The 24,328-nt window shown below is 40.7% G+C and overlaps 1 protein-coding gene across 2 annotated transcripts in view; it reads left to right on the top strand.

Moving 5' to 3' along the window:
- The window catches only part of CEP250 (centrosomal protein 250), a 58,878-nt gene that overhangs the window by 24,866 nt on the left and 9,684 nt on the right, over positions 1 to 24,328 (top strand). For both annotated transcript variants that reach the window (XM_070744961.1, XM_070744962.1), the window contains 10 exons: positions 1,314 to 1,481; positions 3,371 to 3,505; positions 4,270 to 4,413; positions 4,967 to 5,742; positions 7,294 to 7,453; positions 10,318 to 10,669; positions 13,587 to 13,708; positions 16,967 to 17,087; positions 18,165 to 18,319; positions 20,730 to 23,078. In XM_070744961.1, the coding sequence (XP_070601062.1) occupies positions 1,314 to 1,481; positions 3,371 to 3,505; positions 4,270 to 4,413; positions 4,967 to 5,742; positions 7,294 to 7,453; positions 10,318 to 10,669; positions 13,587 to 13,708; positions 16,967 to 17,087; positions 18,165 to 18,319; positions 20,730 to 23,078 (4,482 nt within the window). The remainder of the gene's footprint in view (positions 1 to 1,313; positions 1,482 to 3,370; positions 3,506 to 4,269; positions 4,414 to 4,966; positions 5,743 to 7,293; positions 7,454 to 10,317; positions 10,670 to 13,586; positions 13,709 to 16,966; positions 17,088 to 18,164; positions 18,320 to 20,729; positions 23,079 to 24,328) is intronic.

The raw sequence follows: 24,328 nt of genomic DNA, 5'->3' as shown, positions 1-24,328 counted from the left end.
AGTGAGTCTTCATACTCTTACGGAAGGCAAGGAGAGTGGGGACAGTACGAATCTCCGGGGGGAGCTGATTCCAGAGGGCCGGGGCCCCCACAGAGAAGGCTCTCCGCCTAGGTCCCGCCAAATGACATTGTCTGGTTGACGGAACCTGGAGGAGGTTGACTGTGTGGGACATGACCGGTGGCTGGGATTCATGCGGCAGAAGGCGGTCTTGGAGATATTCTTGTCCCATGCCATGTATGTATGTATGTATGTATGTATTTATTAGATTAGATCAGATCAGATCAGATTAGATTAGATTAGATTAGATTAGATTAGATTTGTATGCCGCCCCTCTCCGAAGACTTGGGGCGGCTCACAACAGCAATAAAAACAATATAACAGTGGAACAAATCTAATATTAAAAACATATAAAACCCTATCATTATTTAAAAACCAAACAGCAACATTCATACCAAACATAAAACAAAGTATAAAAAAATAGCCTGGGTAAAAGTGTCTTAACTCCCCCATGCCTGGCGGTATAAGTGAGTCTTAAGTAGTTTAGGAAAGGCAGGAAGGGTGGGGCAGTTGGTTCCAGAGGGCCGGGGCCGCCACAGAGAAGGCTTTTCCCCTGGGGCCTGCCAAACGACATTGTTTAGTCGACGGGACCCGGAGAAGGCCAACTCTGGGACCTTATCGGTCGCTGGGATTCGTGCGGTAGCAAGCGGTCTCGGAGATACTCTGGTCCAATGCCATGTAGGGCTTTATAGGTCATAACCACCACTTTGAATTGGGTCCGGAAATCAATTGACAACCATTGCAGACCACGGAGTGTTGGAGAAATGTGCGAATGTCTGGGGAAGCACATGACTCCTCGCGCGGCTGCATTTTGCACAATTTGTAGTTTCCGAACGTTTTTCAAAGTTAGCCCCATGTAGAGAGCATTGCAGTTGTCGAACCTCGAGGTGATAAGGGCATGAGTGACTGTGAGCAGAGACTCCCTATCTAGGTAGGGCACCAGGCAAATCTGGGCAAATACCCCTCTTGCCACAGCCGAGAGATTATTGTTACACCTCACACTATTATATTATACACTATTAAACAACATTTTTTTTCCTTTTCTCCAGATGCTCTGTTTCACCTCAACCTATGTGTTCTCTTTCTAGTCAATTCTTTTTTTGGTCATTATATGACACTAGGGCATAGTATCTTATCTTTAGTAAACTCATTTCAAATCTTTGCTTAAAGGCAGAGCCTTTGCTTTAGTGGTTAAAGAAGAAATCATTCTTTTTTTCTCAATGTATTGATTAGATTTTTGCCTGATGTATTTCTAGAGAAATGAACGTGAACGTCACCGGATAGAATTGGAACGTGTTGTCGAGGAGAAAGAGAAGATTGAAAGTGGCGGTGAAAGGAAGCTGTTGGAACTGCAGCAGAAGATCACTGAAATTCAAACTCATATGGAAGATGAGCTCATTAAAGCTGAAAATGCCAAGCAAGAGGTAGCATGGCTTGTATTAGAACTTCCTTCTCCACTCTGAGCATCATTGGGAGTTTAGGCTTCATTCCACAAAATTCTCTTGCCAATATAATAATTGCTGAGAATCTACATATCTGGAAGTTTATGCTTCAGCCCCTTGGTTTTTCTCTTCTGTTATATTATTTATATATAATTATTTATTATTATAAACTCTGATATACTAATGTGGAAGATTATTGCTACTTCTTCTTTTTTATTGCTTTAGATATGCCTTTGTCACCTTCTGAAACAGCCGGGGGGGGGGGGGGGGGGCTTCTCGGTGTTCTCCCGAACGCCGAACCCGGAAGTTTGGGTTCGGGTTCCGGAGGCCGCCGAGAAGCACCTGGCTGTTTCAGAAGGTTACAGCTGGGCGGCGGTGCCCAGCGGAGCGCCATTTTGTGATCGTCGTCGTCGTTTTCGGCCGATCTGGAGGCTGGAAAGGAGGTGGGGAATCCCAATAGGGAATTCCATGGGCGGAGATTTGACGTCACAAAGACATCTGACCGGAGAACGCCGAGAAGCCCCCCGTCTGTTTCAGAAGGTGACAGCCGGGCGGCGGCGCTTCTCGGCGGCCTCCCAAACCCGAAAAGTTCGGGTTCGGGGGAACGCCGAGAAGCCCCCCGGCTGTTTTAAAAGGTGACAGCCAGGTGGCAGCGCCCAGCGGAGCGCCATTTTGCGATCTGCGGTGGGTTTGTAAGCTGAAAAAAGTTCGTAAGAAGAGGCAAAAAATTTCTGAACCCCAGGTTCGTATCACGAGGGGTTCGTATCACAAGGTACCACTGTACAACCAGATGCACTAAGAGAACTTAAGAGAATAGATGCTCAAGATGCAAAAGGACAAAATTTGTTAAGAAATTAACAAATTTCTTTTTGAAAGGTTCCACCTCTGAGTTTTCTATGACCACAGAGAATTGGGGATAGACAGTAGGGGAAGAAAAGAAGAAGGCAGGACACTATTCTAACAGGAACAAAAAGGGGCAAGTACTTCAAGAAAATATGTCAACAAGAAGGCAATTTTTTCCTATGGGGAAAACAAACCAGAGACAAATAATCAAACAAGGAAATGAAAGAAGACATTCTCTCCTTGAGTTAACTTCTGGAAAAAGGTTCATGAAGCTGAACTTCTAGAGATGTATCTCCAAAAATGTTGAGCTTAAGTAAATTTCTCTTTGGCACCTCTTTCTGTTTCTCAAGTTTGGTATGAGGGTAAAGTGAAAAGGTATAAAATAATGTTGCATGTTTATCTTCTTAAAGTACTTCATGTGTAATTTCATTTTCTTTCCTAAAATTTTGTTCCAGCATAGATTCAACAGTTTATAGTGACTGGTCAGTTTTCATGGAAAACTGATCATTTTCAAATAGAACAAAGAAAAGGTGGGCCTCGTGGTGATATTTAATAATAATAATTAATAATAATAATAATAATTTATTAGATTTGTTTGCCGCCCCTCTCCGAAGACTCGGGGCGGCTCACAACAACGATAAAAACAATATTATACTGGCACAAATCTAATATTAAAAAAAAGAAGCTAAAAACCCTATCATAATTTAAGGAAACAATAAATTTTATGGAAAGTGTTCAGCATGATTTGATTCTTTTTTAGGTACTAAATTAAATTTTAGAGTAGATATAAATTGTTAAAGCAAATACTGTAAATATTTCTAGTATTTCACACTTAGCAAATTGTATTTAGATTAGAAATCTTGAGAAATGAATCTTTTGAGAAGGCCTGAAATGCTCAACTCTAATTATGCAGCCTGGCTTCAGGTTATTACAAACTGTTAATTTCTGTTGTGATAGTTCTAGCTTTAAAATGCTCATGTATTTAGTTGATCCAAATATATATTTTGATGTAATCTCTACCTGGATAGGCTCTTCTAGAAAAAGAGAATGAAAAGAAATCGTTACGAGAGGCAATCTTCCAAACAAATGAGAAACTTGCTAATACTTCTCAGCAGCTGGAGTGTCTTCATCAGGAGATGAAAAAACTTGAAAAGAGGGAACAGGTAAGAATAAGTTTTTATAAGCATAAAGTTTTTATAAGCATAAGCATATAAAAACTACTCTTTCACATGATAAAACACCCTTATTTGTCTTTCTTACTGTACAGAGCACATTTCCTAGAGGTTATATAAATGAATTAGCAACCCTGTTTAGGTTGATTGAATTTTTGAAGTACAGTGTTCCCTCAATTTTCGCGGGGGATGTGTTCCAAGACCGCCCGCGAAAGTCGAATTTCCGCAAAGTAGAGATGCGGAAGTAAATACACTATTTTTGGCTATGAACAGTATCACAAGCCTTCCCTTAACACTTTAAACCCCTCAATTGCAATTTCCCATTCCCTTAGCAACCATTTAGATTATTACTCACCATGTTTATTTATTAAAGTTTATTTTAAAAATATTTATTAAAGGCAGATGAAAGTTTGGCGATGACATATGAGGTCATTGGGCGGGAAAAACCATGGTATAGGGAAAAAAGCCGCAAAGTATTTTTTAATTAATATTTTTGAAAAACCGTGGTATAGACTTTTCATGAAGTTCGAACCCGTGAAAATCGAGGGACCACTGTATGTTACAGATTATCTTGCACAATTGTTACGCTAGGACAGTGATGGCTAACCTTTTCCAGACCGGGTGCCCAAAGCACATGCAGGCACTTGCAAATGCATATGCACACGTCCAAAGTTAGTATACAAACTAAGCCTGGATACGCACAGATATAGTTTGGAATATTAAATCCCAATTCTAACATATTTATATATTGGCAGAGTAATGTACAACTTCTGGAAGCTGAGCTGAAAGATACCACAAATACAATAAAAACATTGAAAATAAAGCAGAAGGAGAAAATAAAATCTCTGAAAGAAGAAATAAATCATCTACTGAATCAGAAAAACAGTTTACAAAATCAGGTGATTTTACTGTAACCTATTTTTGCCTTGTGTTATATTCAGCCTTTCTGAAATTGTAATGGGCATCTTTGTGTGTGGGCTAAAACTGAGCTTTGTCAACTTTTTCAAAACATTATGGAAAGCTGAAGAAAATGTAAAAAAATCAAAACATTTCTATAAGAAATATTATTTTATGAATAGCCAGATATTTTGGGTTATGTAACAAGAATGATTCTGGTATCTAACTTCTTTTCTGCCAAATGTATTTATTTATTTATTTCCTATCTCTTAATGGTGTATCTCTTATTGCTGTGAGCCACCCTGAGTCTTCAGGGATTGGGCAGCATATAAGTTAAATTAAATAAATAACATAAATAAATATCCCATCACATTGGTACCATTTCTATTACGATCAGACAAATAATAAAATCTTTTAAAAGCTCAGGCTGATATTAAATTAGTTTGACTTGAGATATTTAAACCTGCAGCATGATCTTTTCATACCATACCATTGTGTTGACATTTGTGTAAACCATATGATCTGCCTCGTCACTATTTTATTCTCTCTTTTAAGATACAAGAGTTGGAGCTCCAACTGCTGGCCGCCAAAGACTCTTGCAAACTGCTTAACGAAGAGGTTCAGCGGCAATTAAGAGAAAAGCAAGAATTGTCTGAACGGAAGGACCTGGAAGTGTCACAACTGCAAAAGGTGCTGGAAGCAGAGAGAAGACAGAGAGAGGGGGTCGCACAGCAGAACATTCAGTGGCAGAGGCAGAAGGAAGAGTTGGAACAAAGAAACACAGAACTGACAGCTCTGCTGCAAAGTCAGCGGGAGTCTGAAAAACACCTAAACAACGAGCTACTAAGAAGGCAAGAAGAGGTAGAGCACCACCAGACCACGGTTCAAGCCTTGGAAAGAAACCAGAGTCAATGGGAAAAGGCGGAGCTTCAGAATTCGGAGCTCCAAAGGCAATGGGAGGAGGCGCAATCTCAAATCGAACTGCTGCAGAATCAGAAAAGGGACACAGAGCTTCAGAACAGAAATCTGCGGCAACAGAAAGAGGAGGTGGAACTTACGAATGCCAGACTGAAAACCGTTCTTCTAAGGCGGCAGGAGGAGGCAGAACACGAAAGCGCCCTGCTTCAGAACCACTGGGAAGAGGCGCAAAAACGCTGTTCAGAGTTGCAGAATTGGAAAGAAAAAGTGGAATATAAGAATGCGGAATTTCAGGCCCTTCTGCGTAGTAAGCAAGAAGAGATGGAAAATAAGGATACGTGTATGAAGAAAGAACAAAGCCAGAATTTGGAGCTTAAGGCAATGGTGCAAACCCTGGAGCACAAACGAGCTAGGTAAGCATAATCTACAAAAAATCGTAAGTGGAAAATAATGATCTCAGAGAGAGGTCTTTTGGGCTGATTCCCTATAAATAGAAACATAAAAAGATAGAAGACTGACGGCAGAAAAAGACCTCATGGTCCATCTAGTCTGCCCTTATACTATTTCCTGTGTTTTATCTTACAATGGATACATGTTTATCCCAGGCATGTTTAAATTCAGTTACTGTGGATTTACCAACCACGTCTGCTGGAAGTTTGTTCCAAGGATCTACTACTCTTTCAGTGAAATAATATTTTCTCACGTTGCTTTTGATCTTTCCCCCAACTAACTTCAGATTGTGTCCCCTTGTTCTTGTGTTCACTTTCCTATTAAAAACACTTCCCTCCTGAACTTTATTTAACCCTTTAACATATTTAAATGTTTCGATCATGTCCCCCCCTTTTCCTCCTGTCCTCCAGACTATACATATTGAGTTCATTAAGTCTTTCCTGATACGTTTTATGCTTAAGACCTTCCACCATTCTTGTAGCCCATCTTTGGACCCGTTCAATTTTGTCAATATCTTTTTGTAGGTCAGGTCTCCAGAACTGAACACAGTATTCCAAATGTGGTCTCACCAATATTAAATGATTGTGGTTTTTTTTAGAATGTACAGTGGTACCTCTACCTAAGAATGCCTCTACTTACAAACTTTTCTAGATAAGAACCGGATGTTCAAGATTTTTTTGCCTCTTCTCAAGAACCATTTTCCACTTACAAATCTGAGCCTCCGAAATTGTAACTGGAAAAGGCAGGGAGAAGCCTCTGTGGGGCCTCTCTAGGAATCTCCTGGGAGGAAACAGCGCCTCCACCCTCCCTGTGGTTTCCCCAATCACATGCATTATTTGCTCTTAAATTGATTCCTATGGGGAAAATTGCTTCTTCTTTCAAACTTTTCTACTTAAGAACCTGGTCACGGAACAAATTAAGTTCGTAAGTAGAGGTACCACTGTACTTGGTGAAAACCTCTCTTAGAAAAAGACAGGATAGTCCTTGATTGTTTATTACAAAGGAGTATTTTGTGATTTTATATTTAAAAATCGGCAAGGTCTTAGGCTTCAAATGTTAGTGTTTATAGTTTGCATTGGCTCACTGATTTCTGGAGGGTCCGGTTAAGAATGCTGCAGCCATATAATGATTGCAATATAATTTCATGCATCTGTTGTCTGTTAATGCTGATATGATCTACTTTGTTTTTATACTACGTTGTTTACATTAAGAGAGATGATCTCTTGGTAGTTTAATCTCATATGTTCTCCCAATTATGTGACTTGAATAATTTTTGTATCAATATCTTCTTTTACAGATAAACACTGTGCTTGACACATTTTTGTGTAATTATTATTTTCTGGCATATATACCAAAATATTGCCTTTATGTCGTAATTTATGTTGTAATTTATAACTGTGTACCGTAAAAGAACTGCATATTGATAGAATCTAAGGGAAATAAATTTGAGTTTCTGTACTTAAATATGGTTATCCTACAACTGAAATCTTGGTTTGTTTGTTTTTCTGCTGTAGCATGATTCTCTTATTGGAGGAGAAGGACTTTGAACTGAAGAAACTGCAAGAGAGGGACGATACTCATCAGGATGAAATCACCAAATTGAATAGTACCCTACATCAAGCACAAAAGATGTGTGCAGAGCACAAATACGAAGTGCAGGAATTCATTAGCCAGGTATCATCTACAACAATTCCTTTTTATTTTTCAAAGTTATATTGCATTGAATGAATGGTGGTTACAAGTGGTTCTCAGAGTTCTGGCCATCCCAGTACCCCTGTGGCCATGGGATTGCAGTCTGCATGCTTGGAAACTTGTTTGCATTTAGGACTGGTTGCCAAGTACCCCATGCTCATATGATCAGTATTTGCAACCTTCCATGTTAGTTTCCCCAGAAAGTCATAGAGGAAACCAACAGGGAAAACAACAAGTCACTGGGGTAAGTTTTCCCCATCTGCCCCACCCTCCCCCCAGCCTCTCTATGCTCATGTCCTGCCGGCCACTCATGCGTTTTCATCTATCTTTTCTCACACACACACACACACACACACACATGGCACTTCTCATGCACCTCTGTGCATCTTCCCTGTGCCACACAGTGCTTCTCGCACACTCCCTTGTGCAGTCTTCTTAACCCACATAATGGCTTGTACCCTATGCTAATCATTAAGCGTTGCACCTCATTATTCTTGACAAATGTATCTTTTCTTTTATGTACACTGAGAACATGTGCACCAAAGCCAAATTCCTTGTGTATCCAATCACACTTGGCCAATAAAGAATACTGTTCTGTTCTATACTTACGGGACTGTCTTCTGCCTCACATGTCCCAGCGACTGGTTAGATCCCACAAAGCTGGACGTCTCCGGGTCCCATCAGCCAAGCAGTGCTGGCTGGCGGGACTAAGGGGAAGAGCCTTCTCTGTGGCTGCTCCAATCCTCTAGAATCAACTCCCCCCAGAGATTTGCACTGCCCCCACCCTCCTGGCCTTTCGAAAGGCTTTAAAAACACAGATTAGCTGGCAGGCTTGGGGCTGTTGAGCGACAACGTTCTGCTCCGGACAGTAGTAATGAATGAATGATGGATGAATGGTTTTTGTTTTATTCTTCTATGCAGCCCTGAGTCTGCCAGGGCAGATGGGCGGCCTATAATTTGAAGTAATAAATATTCTATTCTATTCTATTCTACTCTACTCTACTCTACTCTACTCTCTACTCTACTCTACAATCCACTCTCCTATTCTATTCTACTCTACTCTCCTCTCTCCTCTATTCTCCTCTCCTCTCCTCTATTCTCCTCTCCTCTCCTCTATTCTACTCTATTCTGCTCTACTGTACTCTCTCTTCTCTCTTCTCCTCTCCTCTCCTCTATTCTCCTCTCCTCTTTCCTCTCCTTTATTCTCCTCTCCTCTCCTCTATTCTACTCTATTCTGCTCTACTGTACTCTCTATTCTCTACTCTACTCTACTCTATTCTCTCCTCTCCTCTCTCCTCTCCTTTATTCTCCTCTCCTCTCTCTCCTCTCCTCTATTTTACTCTCCTCTCCTCTGCTCTATTCTCCTCTCCTCTCTCCTCTCCTCTCCTCTCCTTTATTCTCCTCTCCTCTATTCTCCTCTATTCTGCTCTACTGTACTCTCTATTCTCTACTCTACTCTACTCTACTCTATTCTCTCCTCTCTCCTCTCCTTTATTCTCCTCTCTCTCCTGTCCTCTATTCTACTCTCCTGTCCTCTGCTCTATTCTCCTCTCCTGTCTCCTCTCCTCTCTCTCCTCTCCTCTATTCTACTCTCCTCTCCTCTGCTCTATTCTCCTCTCTCCTCTCCTCTCCTCTCTCTCCTCTCCTCTATTCTACTCTCCTCTCCTCTCTGCTCTATTCTACTCTATTCTGCTCTACTGTACTCTCTATTATCTGCTGTACTCTCCTCTATTCTCTCCTCTCCTCTCTCCTCTCCTTTATTCTCCTCTCCTCTCCTCTATTCTCCTCTCTCCTCTCCTCTCTCTCCTCTCCTCTATTCTACTCTCCTCTCCTCTATTCTACTCTATTCTGCTCTACTGTACTCTCTTCTCTCCTCTCCTTTATTCTCCTCTCCTCTCCTCTCTTCTATTCTATTCTATTCTATCATGTCTCACATGCTCTTGCATCCTCATGAACTCTCCCCAACCTACATCCCCCTCACACACATCCTGTCTGTGCTATGCAGTGCCTCTCATGCACCCCCTCATACTACTGTGTCCCCTCCCCCATCCTGTAGTACCTCTAGTGATCCCCTCACAAATTTGCACATCCCCTCATACTTTCCAGATTGACATGGCACTTCTTGCACCCTCCCTGATCTTCCCCCACCAGCCACTCTCCCTGCCTCCCCCACCCGGCAGCAGCCGTTATCTGTATGGAAGAGTGGCTCTTGCAATTTCCTGCTGTTCCTCACTCCTCCCCGACTTTGATTGTTAGAAGCCAGCAGGAAGTTGCCTCACCTAATGACCAGGGGATTCAATTAAAAGCAGCAGCCAGGACTGCAAGCACTGGTGTCACTGAGCAATGTAGTCACACTTTACAACTGCATCCCTTAGTGCAGTGTTTCCCAACCTTGGCAACTTGAAGATATCTGGACTTCAACTCCCAGAATTCCCCAGACAGCGATGCTGGCTGGGGACTTCTGGGAGTTGAAGTCCAGATATCTTCAAGTTGCCAAGGTTGGGAAACACTGCCTTAGTGATAGAAATTCAGCTCCCAACTGCCCCTGTAAATTGAGAACTACCTATATTTGTAATAATATACAAAGCTTATTCTTTTGTCTATTTCATTAACTTTCCCCAGTTTGTCTTTTATTTTGTCTAGGACAGGGTTATGCAAAGTTGGCTCTTCTATGACTTGTAGATTTCAACTCCCAGAATTCCTGAGCTAGCACGATTGGCTCAGGAATTCTGGGAGTTGAAGTCCACAAATCATAGAAGAGCCAACTTTGCCTACCCCTGATCTAGGAGGTATTTAATTAGAGTTATCCTTGTTTCTATGCCCAAGTTTTATTGTTTTTGCCATAGGTGGGATCACTCAAGCAGACGATGGCACAAAAGGAGGCAAGTTGGACAGCTCATCAGGAACAGCTAACTAAAGATCTGAAAATTTCCCATGCAAATGAGCAACGTGCCAAAGACAAGATACTAGATCTGGAGTCCGAAGTGTCCCAGTTACGCTTGAGCCTAAGCAGCACAGAGGGCAGGGCAGAGGCATTGGCATCGGAATGTCAGCGTGTTCGTTCAGTTCATTGGGACACCCAAGCTCAACTGGTAAAACTACATTCAGTACTTCATTACATGCTGTGTAACAGTCCTGAGCCAAAACTTAGAGGGCACGGAGACTCAAAAGGTTGGAATTCATCATTCCGTAATAGAGGTAAGTCTAAGGTGCAAGTGAATGAGCCTTTTTTCACTTTCATTTCATTTTTAATCAAGTTATCACAATCAGAATTCTAATGTAATAGAACTATTTTTTTTTGTGTGTGTGTATTTACTAATGTCTTTCAGAGAAACTAGCTAACCTTTATAATTCAGTTTCTTATTAATTAAAATATAGTGACAGGAAATAGAGAGAAAATGTGACCCTTATTTTTATACTAATATACTAAGTTGCTAATCAATAACCTTTATAAACTTATATTATTTATATTAAACTATTGGCAATATAGGATATTCATTTTTTAAAATGCTGCTTAGAATAGAACAGACGAAAGAATTGAAGATTGCTAGAGTCAGCCTAAAGAGTCTGACTATTTTTAAAAAATCTGTTTCATTTCTGGGAAATATGTCCTCATTGTAAAAATTGTATGTCTGTCATTTCAATATTTGTGTATATGTGTGCCCCTTCAAGTCAGTGTTGACTCTTGCTGACTACCTGCAGTTTGCTTGGCAAGATTTCAGAAGGGGTTTTCCATCATAGTTCCCTCTAAGCTGAGCAGTGAGCAATTGCTCACTTAAAAATCATCATCAACTCAGAGTTTTCCAAACCTGCCCAGAAGCCGAGAGGGAAAGAGTGAGAGGGAAGGAGAGAGAGAGGAAGAGAGGAAGAGAGAGAAACAGATAGAAAAAAGAGAGGAAGGAAAAGAGAAAGAAAAAGAATGGGAGTAAGGAAGAGAGAAAGAAAATCAAAATCTAGTTTGAAACTAGCTCAACTATTTAAGTGGCATTTTGATATTGATAGAGTTGCCCTATTATGAGCTCACTGTTATAGACACACAGTACAGTATTTTATTTTGAAATTCTCTGAGGCAAAACAGGGTGGGGTTTTTATTTGTTTGTTTGTTTATTTATTTATTATTTCTGTGCCGCCCAGTCCCGAAGGGACTGCCGCTCAGACACTATACTTTTCCGCCCACCCCCCAAAAAAATTAGAGGGAACACTGTTTGCCATTGCCTTCTTCCTAGAGCTGAGAATGAAAATTGCACCATTTTTATAGAAGGAAAAATAACTGTAATTCTTAATGTCAATTTTGATCAGTACCTGAGACCTATTTGGAACAGCAATTAAAATGAATGATATTGGCTTTTGATATTTTTTAAAAAATAATAGTGACCTTAACTCCAGCTCAAAACATTTTGGCTACATATTTTAAATTGTGTATATTAGGGATATGCAAACTCTTCAAAAGAAGTGCTTCACCGCACATGGGAATATAAGCAGGGCAATTATCTTTGAATAATTAAAAATCTACTTTTCCCCCTGCAGACCTATGCAATTGCTTCAGCAAAAGCTTCTTGCAATCCCTTTCTGCATGGGAACCCACAGATACTTCATTTTTTCTCATCATCAAGCATCCAGCTGTTTTAATATATCAAAGAGAGATACTTCGTTTATACCAGAGTTGGGTTCTGTTTTGTTCTGTTTTTCTGCCAGTTTGTTCAGTGGCAGGGCGCATGGGCATGCGGGTGTCGTGTGCTTTGGGGGTGCTTTGCATGGGCACACAATGCTTAAAAAACAAAAAAGAATAGCTTTGTACAAAAGCAAAAAAAAGATGGTGCTGCCAAGAGAGCCGCTTCATGGGTGTGGCAGTCCTGGGTTGCTTCCAGTTCTAGCGACCCAGGCCGTCAAGTTACTACCGGTTCTACAGAACCAGTCTGAATTGGCAGGAACCCACCTCTTGTTTGTACTGTGTGTTGTGAAATACAGTAGTACCTCTAGATACGAGCTGCTCCACATGCGAGTATTCCAAGTTACGAGCCACGACGCGAGCGAAATTTCTGTTCGACACCCGAGCTCAAATTTGGGATACGAGCCGAGCTTTCACTAGGTGGTGCAAGAATCCTTGCTTCTGGTTATCTTAGCGAAAAACAAAGTCTAAAGGCATTCCTTCGAGATGCGAGTTGATCGACTTACAAGCTCGGGTCTGGAACGAATTAAACTTGTATGTCGAGGTACTACTGTATAGGATTAAGAATTTAAGTGTTACTTGTTATTGTATTTGTACTGCATAGTGTCACTGTATTTTTATTAACCCTCACACAAGGTCTATTTGTATAAATAGTGGTTTATAACTTTTTAAACTGAGCAAGTAAAAATCAGAAAAGCAAGGTTGGGATTGCAGAATATAAATTTTGGGTTCTGAATTACTGCCTGTGATTAAATAAATAAAGAAGGTATGACGGCAAGATCTGGTTACAAACTACATTTGATATTTGGCTCATTTGCTATGAAACACTAAGACATTAAAATTATTAGTTTATATGAAATACAGGACAAATGCATATTACAGGTGACATGGGCAATGCAAATAATGTGGAGCCCTGAGTGCACAGTGCACTGGAGATGTTACCTAGCCAGTAATAAAAATATCTGCAATAAAACAACCAAGCTCAGAGAGTACCAAGGATTCCCCAGTTCAACCCTGCCCGAGCTACGTATATTCTCTTTTATTGGTAATACAAATAATGTTTGACAATTAGTGCCCATTTGATTGAAAATTCTGTGGAAAAAGTTGCCCTGACACATTTAGAAGCTAGCTGGTTGGTGAAAGCAATATTCTACGTTCGAAGAAACTGTAGATAGAAAGCAATGCAGACTGATGTCAGTTTCAGATCTATTACAGTATATTTAACCTTCAGAGTTTTATCTAGATTCCCCTTTCTTTCTAATTAATAACCCTAGCCTGAAGGTGCAGTTACCAAACAGATTTATTTCTTCAGAACAGAATAATTTGTTTGTTTGTTTGTTTGTTTGTTTGTTTGTTTGTTTCTTTCTTTCTTTCCTTCCTTCCTTCCTTCCTTCCTTCCTTCCTTCCTTCCTTCCTTCCTTACTTACTTACTTATTTATTAATTAGATAATGCGAAAGAACTGGATTTGTCTGAACCTAAGGACAGCTCCACAGAGCTTACGGCAGAGAGAGTAGCAGAAGCACTTCAACACTTGCGGCAAGAACTCTGGCAGGTTCACCTTGAACTGGTAATTTCCTTTTTGGTTTATGAATGTGTCATCATCCTTTGGGTTTCTTCCAGGCATTTTAAAGGAAATGTAATAAAACCTTTGTAAAGTTATTGTGATAGCTGCGTATTATCCAGCACAATATCTTTTGTTCAGGCTGAAGCCATCGTTGACTTGGAGACTTTGGCTTGCCACATTTTATGGTTTAGAATGTATTCTTGCTATGGGAACTTGTGAGAGGTTATTGCATGAGGGATATAGAGAGGTACCCATAACAAATTACTTCTAGATTCTCAAGGTCATTCTTTGTTCAGTACCTGCCCAGAAGCTGATGGGCGTAGCGGACATGTTGGCAAAAGATGGCTGATCAACATGATGAACTTGTGGGTGTGGAAGCAAGGGAGTGAACTTTAAGTTGGGTGGAGGAAACCCTTGTAGCTTTAGATTCGAGTTTCTCACAAATGTGCCAACATTGCTCTGCTAATAAATTGAAACTTTGAGGAATGCTGTCCCTCGGACTCTGATTTTGTTTCGGATGTTATTTGGAACCCTGACACTTTTTATTAAATGAAGAACATGTACAAATAATTCCTGCAGAAAACATGTTCTGGTTAGTTTCCCATGGGCATCTCACTGGCCAATGAAGGGACAGAGTTATGAACCAGTTAGTCCTGCATTTTTGTCAATCCAGTGATTTTCCTTACAATATTAAGTTAAAAACATACAGAAATCTGTCACCGGATACTGATAAATCAAAATACAGTGATGCCTCATGTTACAAACGCCTCGTCATACAAACTTTTCGAGATACAAACCCGGGGTTTAAGATTTTTTTGCCTCTTCTTACAAACTATTTTCACCTTAGAAACCCACCACCACCACCGCTGGGATGCCCCGTCTCTGGACTTCCATTGCCAGCGAAGCACCCGTTTTTCCCCTCCCAGCAAGGGGAGCCTCAGTGAAATCGCAGCATCGCAAAAACACAGAGGTCCGGAGGTGGGGTTTTGAGGACTTTGGTGTTTTTCCGATGCTGCGATTTCACTGATGCTCCCTTCGCTGGGAAACCCCACTTCTGGACTTCCGTTGCCAGCAAAGCGCTCATATTTGCGATGCTGGGATTCCCCTGCTGAGATTCCCCTGCAGCATTGCAAAAACACAGAAGTCCGGAGGTGGGGTTTCCCATGGAGGGGAGCCTCAGGGGAATCCCAGCAGTGCAAAAATGGGCGCTTCAGCTGGCAAAAGGGGTGAATTTTGGGCTTGCACACATTAATCGCTTTTCCATTGATTCCTATGGGAAACATTGTTTCGTCTTACAAACTTTTCACCTTAAGAACCTCGTCCCGGAACCAATTAAGTTTGTAAGACAAGGTATCACTGTAAATACTTTAAAACTCTAAGAAGCAAAATCATTTATATTCTACCTTGTTAAGTGCTGTATAAATCACTTATATAATTATCAGGACATATCAGCAAATACAGTGATCTCTCGGTTAGCGCGGGGGTTACGTTCCAAGACCTCCCGCGCTAACCGATTTCCGCGTTATACTGGATGCGGAAGTAAAAACACCATCTGCGCATGTGCGCCATTTTTTTCATGGCCGCACATGCGCAGATGGTGGAGTTTGCGTGTGGGCGGCGGGGAAGACCAAGGGAAAGTTCCTTCAGCCGCCCAACAGCTGATCTGCTCCGCAGCGCGGAAGCAGCGAGGAGCCGAAGATGGGGTTTCCCCGTTGCCGCGCTGCGGAGCGGATCAGGTGTTGGGCGGCTGAAGGAACCTTCCCTTGGTCTTCCCGCCAGATCACTTGCCGCTTGCCAGTCCACGCCCCCCTGGATGAGCGGCCCCGCATGGCCCCAGCGCCGGACTCCGTTGCCGAACGCCGAAACCGGAAGGGGCGAGGTGGGGGGGGGGAGAACGGGAGGCTCAGCATTCCGTCAGTCACAGCGCTGGCTGTCAACTTTTCTTTTTAGCACTGGGGAGGCAAGTCAGCTCCTGCCCAGTTTTAAAAAGAAAAGTTGACAGCCAGCGATTGTTCCGCTGCCGCCAGCATGGCCTGGCTGGCAGCGGAAGATGTAACGGAGCCCACGGGGGATTCGCCTTCCTCCCACCCGCAGCCGAGACTGATTGTGGGCTCCTTCGCAACCTCGGAGAGCTTCCAGGGCATGAAAGCTCACGAAAACCAGGAAGCTCTCCGAGGTTGCGAAGGAGCCCACGATCAGTCGGCTGCGGTCGGGAGGAAAGCGAATGCCACGGGGCTGGGCTCGGCTCCCCCCTCGGCTCCCCCCCTTACCAGCCCCGCCGCGGAAGGCTCCATTCTGTTCCCTGCCGGCCCGATTGAGCGGCCGGCGGTCTCCATTCAGGGAACAGAATAAAAAAAATTTTATTTTTTAATATTTTATTTTTTTAATTAATATTTTTTGAAAAACCGCGTTGCAGCGTTTCGCGCTAATCGAGAACGCGCAAATCGAGGGACCACTGTATATATCAACCTACTTAATATAATGAATGCCTTTTTACTATATTGACAGGTTGTTTATATTTAAGAATTGAAAAAGTTGGAAGTAACAGGTTAAAAAAAACACAGTTAAAGGCATAGCTCAGAGGTCTCCAAACTTAGCAACTTTAAGATTTGTGGTCTTCAACTCCCAGAATTCTGGGAGTTGAAGTCCACAAGTCTTCAAAGTTGCCAGGTTTGGCATAGCTCGTAGTTCAGGTAGTTCTTGGGACACAGCAGCCGTCATAAATATGAACCAGTTGCAAAGTATGACCATAACTATGAAAAATGGTCATCTCCCTTTTTCAGTGCTGCCATAACTTTGAAGTAAATTAATGATTCTAAGTTGAGGACTGCCTATACACAAATTATTTTGTATTATAAAACCGGAGAGCTTCTCGGATGAGAAGAGAAACATTTTCAAGAGAAAAACTAAGAAAGTCCAGTTGCCAGTTGCTTTGGGACACTTAAATTAGGCATTTTCCACTATTTCTAGCCCAGATAGAATTGTACTTTTGAAGATTTTTTTTTTAAAGTCAAAGATGTGACACAACCATATGAAGAGTTTATAAACAGGCAGGAGGAAGAGGGAGGAGACAAATTTAATGTAGAATTGCCAGGTATAGTTTGCAATATAGTGTTTTCCAGGAAAGTGTAATCTATGGTTTGTGCAATGTAATGTAAATTTTTGCTGCAAGAAAATATCTATTTAAAAAAAAAATGTTTCTAAAGCTCTTTCTATCTCAAGCATACCTATACCATGTGTTGGATGGGGTTTTTTTGGCAGGATGAAGCAAAGAAGAATTCGGACAAGTTGCAACAAGAACTTAGTGAGAAGGAAACAGAACGGATACGTGTTAATGCCAAAGCCGAAGAGCTGCAAAAGTGGCTGAACCAGTGCCAAGACGGTAATGCAAACTGTGATAATGCAAAGATGTGATAGTTTCCCTAAACAAGTGTTGAGAGCTCAAGAAAATATTGGCAAAGCAAGCTTTTTTTTCATTATTGTACTTATTATGTACTTATTGGTTGGGCGGTAGGGAAAGCAAGTAGGATGCTTGGCTGCATAGCTAAAGGTATAACAAGCAGGAAGAGGGAGATTGTGATCCCGCTATATAGAGCGCTGGTGAGACCACATTTGGGATACTGTGTTCAGTTCTGGAGACCTCACCTGCAAAAAGATATTGACAAAATTTAACGGGTCCAAAGATGGGCTACAAGAATGGTGGAAGGTCTTAAGCATAAAACTTATCAGGAAAGACTTAATGAACTCAATCTGTATAGTCTGGAGGACAGAAGGGAAAGGGGGGACATGATTGAAACATTTAAATATGTCAAAGCGTTAAATAAGGTTCAGGAGGGAAGTGTTTTTAATAGGAAAGTGAACACAAGAACAATAGGGCACAATCTGAGGTTAGTTGGGGGAAAGATCAGAACCAACGTGAGAAAATATTATTCTACTGAAAGAGAACAAAATCCCAGCAGACATGGTTGGTAAATCCACAGTAACTGAATTTAAACATGCCTGGGATAAACATGTATCCATCCTAAGATAAAATACAGGAAATAGTATAAGGGCAGACTAGATGGACCATGAGGTCTTTTTCTGCCATCAGTCTTCTATGTTTCTATGTCAAGCAGTCCTGTGTATAATATCAGAAGGACAGAGACTCCATCAGATATAGGAGATTCAAACCATCTTCTCTGATGATTTTTGAGAAAATCAGTTCTTACCAATGGTTTCAATAACAAATCAGTATTTCATTCTAGAGCTATTTTGCCTAGAAATTATTTATAGATGCTTTCTTTTCTTGTTCCTTGATATTCCATGCTGAAAATGCATCAATATTTTTAAAAAGGTTTTGAATAGTGCATTAGTTACTAGCATCTTCTGAAGTATCTTGAAATTACTTTCTTGTTAGAAAAGGCACTATTATAATGAGTGGATGAAGAATTATGTACTTGTTTATTTATTTTCATTATAGAAAAATGTGTAGATGAAGGCAGGCGCAGCTCCTTAGAGTCTACCTTAAAGTTAGAGGTCATTGCTTTAAAGGAAGAGAATGTGAGTCTACATGAAAAGGTGACCAGTTTGGAAACAAAACTTGAAAACACAGAGATACAAAGAAAAGGCTTGGTGGTAAGGCTACCAGACATTTTGTGGGTTCAGCTACCTAAAATTTGATAAATTGTTGAAAACATTATTTTTTCAAAGGGAGTTATTGGTATTTTTTGTGTTATAAATTTATAATGGGATAGATGCAGTGGTAGGACTCAGAAATTTTTACTCCTGGTTCTGTGGGCATGACTTGTTGGAGTGGTGTGGTTTGGTAGGCATGGCTTGGGCTTGGCAGGGGAAGGATACTGTAAAATCTCCATTCCTACCCCATACCAGGGGAAGGTTACTGCAAAATCCCTATTTCCTCCCAATCAGCTGAGACTAGGGAAACAGAGAATAGAGGGGCGGGGCCAGCCATGCGAAATCAATTCCCCCTATTTACAGTAATCTTACTTTGATATACAGTGTTCCCTCAATTTTCGTGGGTTCGAACTTTGCGAATAGCCTATACCACGGTTTTTCAAAAAATATTAATTAAAAAATACTTCGCGGGTTTTTTTCCTATACCATGGTTTTTCCCACACAACGATGTCATACGTCATCGCCAAACTAATAATTTTTGCAAATAAATAACAAAAAAAATAATTATTGTTAATAAATAATTATGTTTATAAATATCAGGATCACTAAGTGTCTTATTCATTCATTTGTTCATTTTATTGGATTTGTATGCCGCCCCTCTCCGTAGACTCGGAGCGGCTAACAACAGTAATAAAAACAACGTGCAACAATCCAATACTAAAAACTAAAAACCCTTAATTTAAAACCAATCATACATACAAACGTACCATACATAAATTGTGGAAGCCGAGGGGGAAAGGATATCTTAATTCCCCCATGCCTGACGACTCAGGTGGGTTTTAAGAAGCTTGTGAAAGGCAAGAAGGGTGGGAGCTATTCTAATCTCTGGTGGGAGTTGGTTCCAGAGGGCCGGGGCCGCCACAGAGAAGGCTCTTCCTCTGGGTCCCGCCAAACGACATTGTTTAGTTGACGGGACCCGGAGAAGGCCAACTCTTTGGGACCTAATTGGTCGCTGGGATTCGTGCGGCAGAAGGCGGTCCCGGAGATAACCTGGTCCGATGCCATGAAGGGCTTTATAGGTCATAACCAACACTTTGAATTGGGACCGGAAACTGATCGGCAACCAATGCAGACTGCGGAGTGTTGGTGTAACATGGGCATATTTAGGAAAGCCCATGATTGCTCTTATTCAATGGTGAATACCAGTAATAATCGTGAGTAAATGGTTGTTAAGGGAATGGGAAATGGTAATTTAGGGGTTTAAAGTGTTAAGGAATGGCTTGTGATACTGTCCATAGCCAAAAATGGTGTATTTACTTCTGCATCTCTACTTCGTGGAAATTTGACTTTTGCGGGCAGTCTCGGAACGCATCCCCCGCGAAAAGTGAGGGAACGCTGTATGTCCACATTTATATTATCCCTTATATATACACATATACTTACATATTGTAATTTACTTATTCTCTATTTCTTAATTGTTCCATAAAAAATTACATTTAACATTCATAATAATAATCATTCAAATATCAACAATCACATTCCTTACTCCTGTCTGTACTCTTCTTTACTTCTTCTTTCTCTCCTTCAACCATTCATATAATTTGTTCCATATTAAGTAATACTCAGAAAATACTTGTTTCTTATTGTCTATTGTGGCTGTCTTTCTCTTCTAAGTTTCTTTTACAGTTTTTGTACTTTTGCAGTCTTCAAAGAGGAGCTGCATACAAGTATAATAATAATAATAATAATAATAATCATCATCATCATCATCATCACCACCATCACCACCATCATCATCACATACTTTCTAATGTACATAGGAGAGGAGCGGCATACAAATCCAATAAACAAACAAACAAACAAACAAACAACTAACTAACTAACTAACTAACTAACTAACTAACTAACTAACCAACTAACTAACTAAGTAACTAACTAGTAGTGATTAGAGCTGTAACCATTTCCTGGCCCATGCTTTCTGCTTCTAGCTTGTTCTCTTGTGTTAACCTTCAGGGGTGGAATAATTCTTGATAAATTAGAAATATGTTGCAATTAAATCTTTAAGAGAGTTAAATTGTTAGGGAGGGAATAAGTTTTATTTAATGGACATAAGTTATTATTCAAATTCTGAATTAATAGGATTTTAGGAATCATCAAACATAATTACTTGATTCATATACTTAATTGTAATTTTAAAAATTTCCCCATGTATAGTTACTGGCTGCCTTCTAGTCAATATTTTGAATAGATAACTTACATATATTTGGAAGTGATATATTTTAGCAAACATTTCATTTTAAAAAAATGATAAGCATTTTTGTGCAAGATTTATATTTGAATGAATGTTGTCTCTAAATAATGTAGCTATGGAATAATGAACAAGAATAAAATTATTCTTTTTGCATTTCAGAATGAGCGGGGCACATTACACATTAGCAAAGAAAAGCTCACACGGGAGTTGGAGCTTCTTCGGGAAACAGCCGAAGTTTCAGAACATCGAGCAAGTGCCATGGAAAAAATGAATGAGTGTCTGGAGCAAGAGCTTCAAAGTGCTCTCTCCACTCTCAGAAATAAACATGAAGAAATTGAGAATCATCAAAAGAGATTTGCGGCTTTGCAGAAAGAGGTAGAGGCAGGAAAAGCACTTCAGGAAATTGTGGATCAGCTCACCATTACTTTACAAAAGAGAAATGAAGAAATAAAAGACCAGCTACAGGAGATTAGCGATTTAGAGTATCACAAAGAAATGCAAAAGGCTGCCTTAGAGCATCTCACTAAAAATCTAGAAAACAGAAGCAAAGAAATTGACTCCCAAAAAGCGCAAATTGAAGAAATGACAATGCAGGATCAGATGCAAAAAGCCGATCTCAAGAAATTAAATCTAGATGTAGAGGAGACTTTGAAATCCCAACAAGAAAAGCTTCAAAAACTACAAGAGTTATCAGAAGGCCAAAAAACAATAATTGAAAGCCTATCTCTGAATCTGGAGGAAAAAATCAAGGAAGCTAACATTAAAGGGGAGAAAATTGAGATAATAGAACATAATGAATCAGCACAAATTGGAGCTTTGCTGAAAGATTTAGATGACCTGAAAATAAAGTTGAATGAAAAAAGTTGGGAACTCGCATCTCAAAAGCAATTACTTCAAGAATGGGAAGAACAAGGGAAGCACGAGGAAGCTCTTAATATGAGCCTAGAATGCATGAAAGCCATTGTTAAGGATAAAGAATGGGAAATAGAATCCCAGAAGGAACAGATATCAATTTTCATACACCTTGAAGCTCAGAAGGAAGAACAGCTCAGTGAGCTTTCTGAGAAGCAGAAGCAGATGACATTGACTTTGATCCAAAGAGAACAAGAGCTCAGGGCACAAGAGAAACAAATGAAAGAAATGAAAGAAGAAATGGAAATGGAACGGATGGCTTTTCATGAACATAGAGCAAAGATACAGGCAACTTTGGAGGAAAAGAACAGAGAATTGGAGTTCCAAAGGAAGCACGAAGAAGAATCGAAAAGCCAAATGAGAATTCTACTTGAAGATATCCAGTACAGCTCAGGAGTGCTAAAGGAAAGAGATGCAGATGAACAAATAAACCAACTGAAAAAGGAAAAACTAAAGGAAATTACTTCTGATACGCTGGGACAACTCCAAACATTCTTTAAGAGGCGACAGCAAGAAATTGAGACCCTGAAAGGGCAACATGAAAAGAATACAGAAGATAACGTAAGGCTAATAAAAGGATTGCAAGCAGAACTTCAACAAGCAAAACAAGCTTTAAAAAATGGAGAATTGCAGATTAAATATTTAAAGGAGAACCTCCAGCAAGTTCAACATCAGGGGGAACAGACACAATTTAATTTGGATAAACTGCATCTCGTTAGATCTTCCCTTCAGGACAAAGAAAAGGAAATAAAATTCTTACAAAAGCATGTCAAGGAACTCGCAAAACAGAAAGAGGAAATGCAGCATACTGTTTTAATTCTACAGCAGGAGCTGGGTAGGGTTAGTTGGTTGAATGCAGACAAAGAAGCAGCGCTTATCAGGCAAGCAGAATCCATTAGTAAATACATGAATTCTAAATTAGAAGCCTTCCAGAGAGAACAAGAAAGTAAGGAAGAACTTTTGCAATATCCACACAAAAATGAGCAAGGACACGAAAAACACCTCGGAGAGCAAGATAAATTGCTAGAACGAAAGAACAAAGAGATAAATGATCAAGATGAGAAAAATACAAAATCAATGAAAGATGAGACTGAAGAGCAGCAGGATCAACTTCAGCTTATGCAGAAGAAAGATATTGAGATTAAATTGCAGAAAGAAAAAATTGAGCAACTGGAAGAGAGACTCAAAATTAAAGGGAGGGAATTACTAACTTACACTGATCAGCTAAAGCAAATAATCTCAGCTCTGAGATTGCATGATACCAAAGACTACAATTTCCTCAGTTGTATTGAGACAATTTGTATGTGGAAGGAAAAAGAACTAGCTAAAAGCAAGATTATTAAGGAAAAAGACCAGTGTTTGCAATGGCAGAAGGAAAAGATTAAACAGTTGGAAAATGAGAAAATGATGAACAGACAAGAATTGAATCACATGGTAGGCGTTTTAAAACAAACAGAGAGCGGTGAGATAGAATGGAAACAGAAGGCCCAGAAGTTGGATCTGACTCTTGCCCGAAGTGAAGAGGCTTTGAAAATTTTAAAGGAGGAAATGGCTATTACAAAGAGCATGCTTTCAGAAAGGGATGGGCATTTTAAGGTAAGCATTTTATCTGCAAATTTGCAGGTTCAGCATAATAATAGTAGTAATAATAATAATAATAATAATAATAATAATAATAATAATTTATTAGATTTGTATGCCGCCCCTCTCCAGAGACTCGGGGCGGCTCACAACAATAATAATAACAATATAACAATGCAACAAATCTAATATTTAAAAAAGCATCTAAAAACCCATCATTTAAAAACCATACAACACAAACATACCATACATAAAACTATATAAGCCTGGGGGAGATGTCTCAGTTCTCCCATGCCTGGCGATACAGATGGGTCTTAAATAATTTGCGAAAGACAAGGAGGGTGGGGGCAGTTCTAATCTCTGGGGGAGGAGTTGATTCCAGAGGGCCGGGGCCGCCACAGAGAAGGCTCTTCCCCTGGGGTCTGCCAGACGACATTGTTTAGTCGACGGGACCCGGAGAAGGCCAACTCTGTGGGACCATATTGGCAGCTGGGATTCATACGGCAGAAGACGGTTCCCAAGGTATTCTGGTCCGATGCCATGTAGGGCTTTAAAGGTCATTACCAACACTTTGAATTGTGACCAGAAACTGATCGGCAGCCAGTGCAAGCCATGGAGTGTTGAAGAGATGTGGGCGAATCTAGGTAACCCCACAATAGCTCTCGCGGCCACATTCTGCACAATCTGAAGTTTCCGAACACTTTTCAAAGGTAGCCCAATGTAGAGAGCATTGCAGTAGTCGAACCTTCAGGTGATGAGGGCATTAGCGACTGTGACCAATGACTCCCTGTCCAAATAGTGCCCCAACTAGTGCACCAGGCGAACCTGTGCAAACGCCCTCCTCACCACAGCCGAAAGATGATATTCCAATGTGAGCTGTGGATCAAGGAGGACACCCAAGTTGCAGACCCTCTCCGAGGGGGGCAATAATTCCCCCCACCGGGTAATGGACGGACAGATGGAATTGTCCTTGGGAGGCAAAACCCACAACCACTCCATCTTGTCAGGGTTGAGTTTGTGCTTGTTGACACCCATCCAGACCCCAACCGCATCCTGGCACCGGCATATCACTTCCACTGCTTTGCTGACTGGACTTGGGGTGGAGATGTATACCTGGGAATCATCAGCATACTGATGATACATCATCCCATGCCTTTGGATGATCTCACCCAGCGGTTTGATGTAGATATTAAATAGCAGGGGGGAGAGGACCGACCCCTGAGGCACCCCACAAGGGAGAGACCTAGAGGTTGACGTCTGACCCC

This window comes from Erythrolamprus reginae, chromosome 3 (assembly GCF_031021105.1).
Source record: "Erythrolamprus reginae isolate rEryReg1 chromosome 3, rEryReg1.hap1, whole genome shotgun sequence".
Lineage (NCBI taxonomy): Eukaryota > Metazoa > Chordata > Lepidosauria > Squamata > Dipsadidae > Erythrolamprus > Erythrolamprus reginae.
This window is presented reverse-complemented; position numbering and strand designations above follow the sequence as displayed.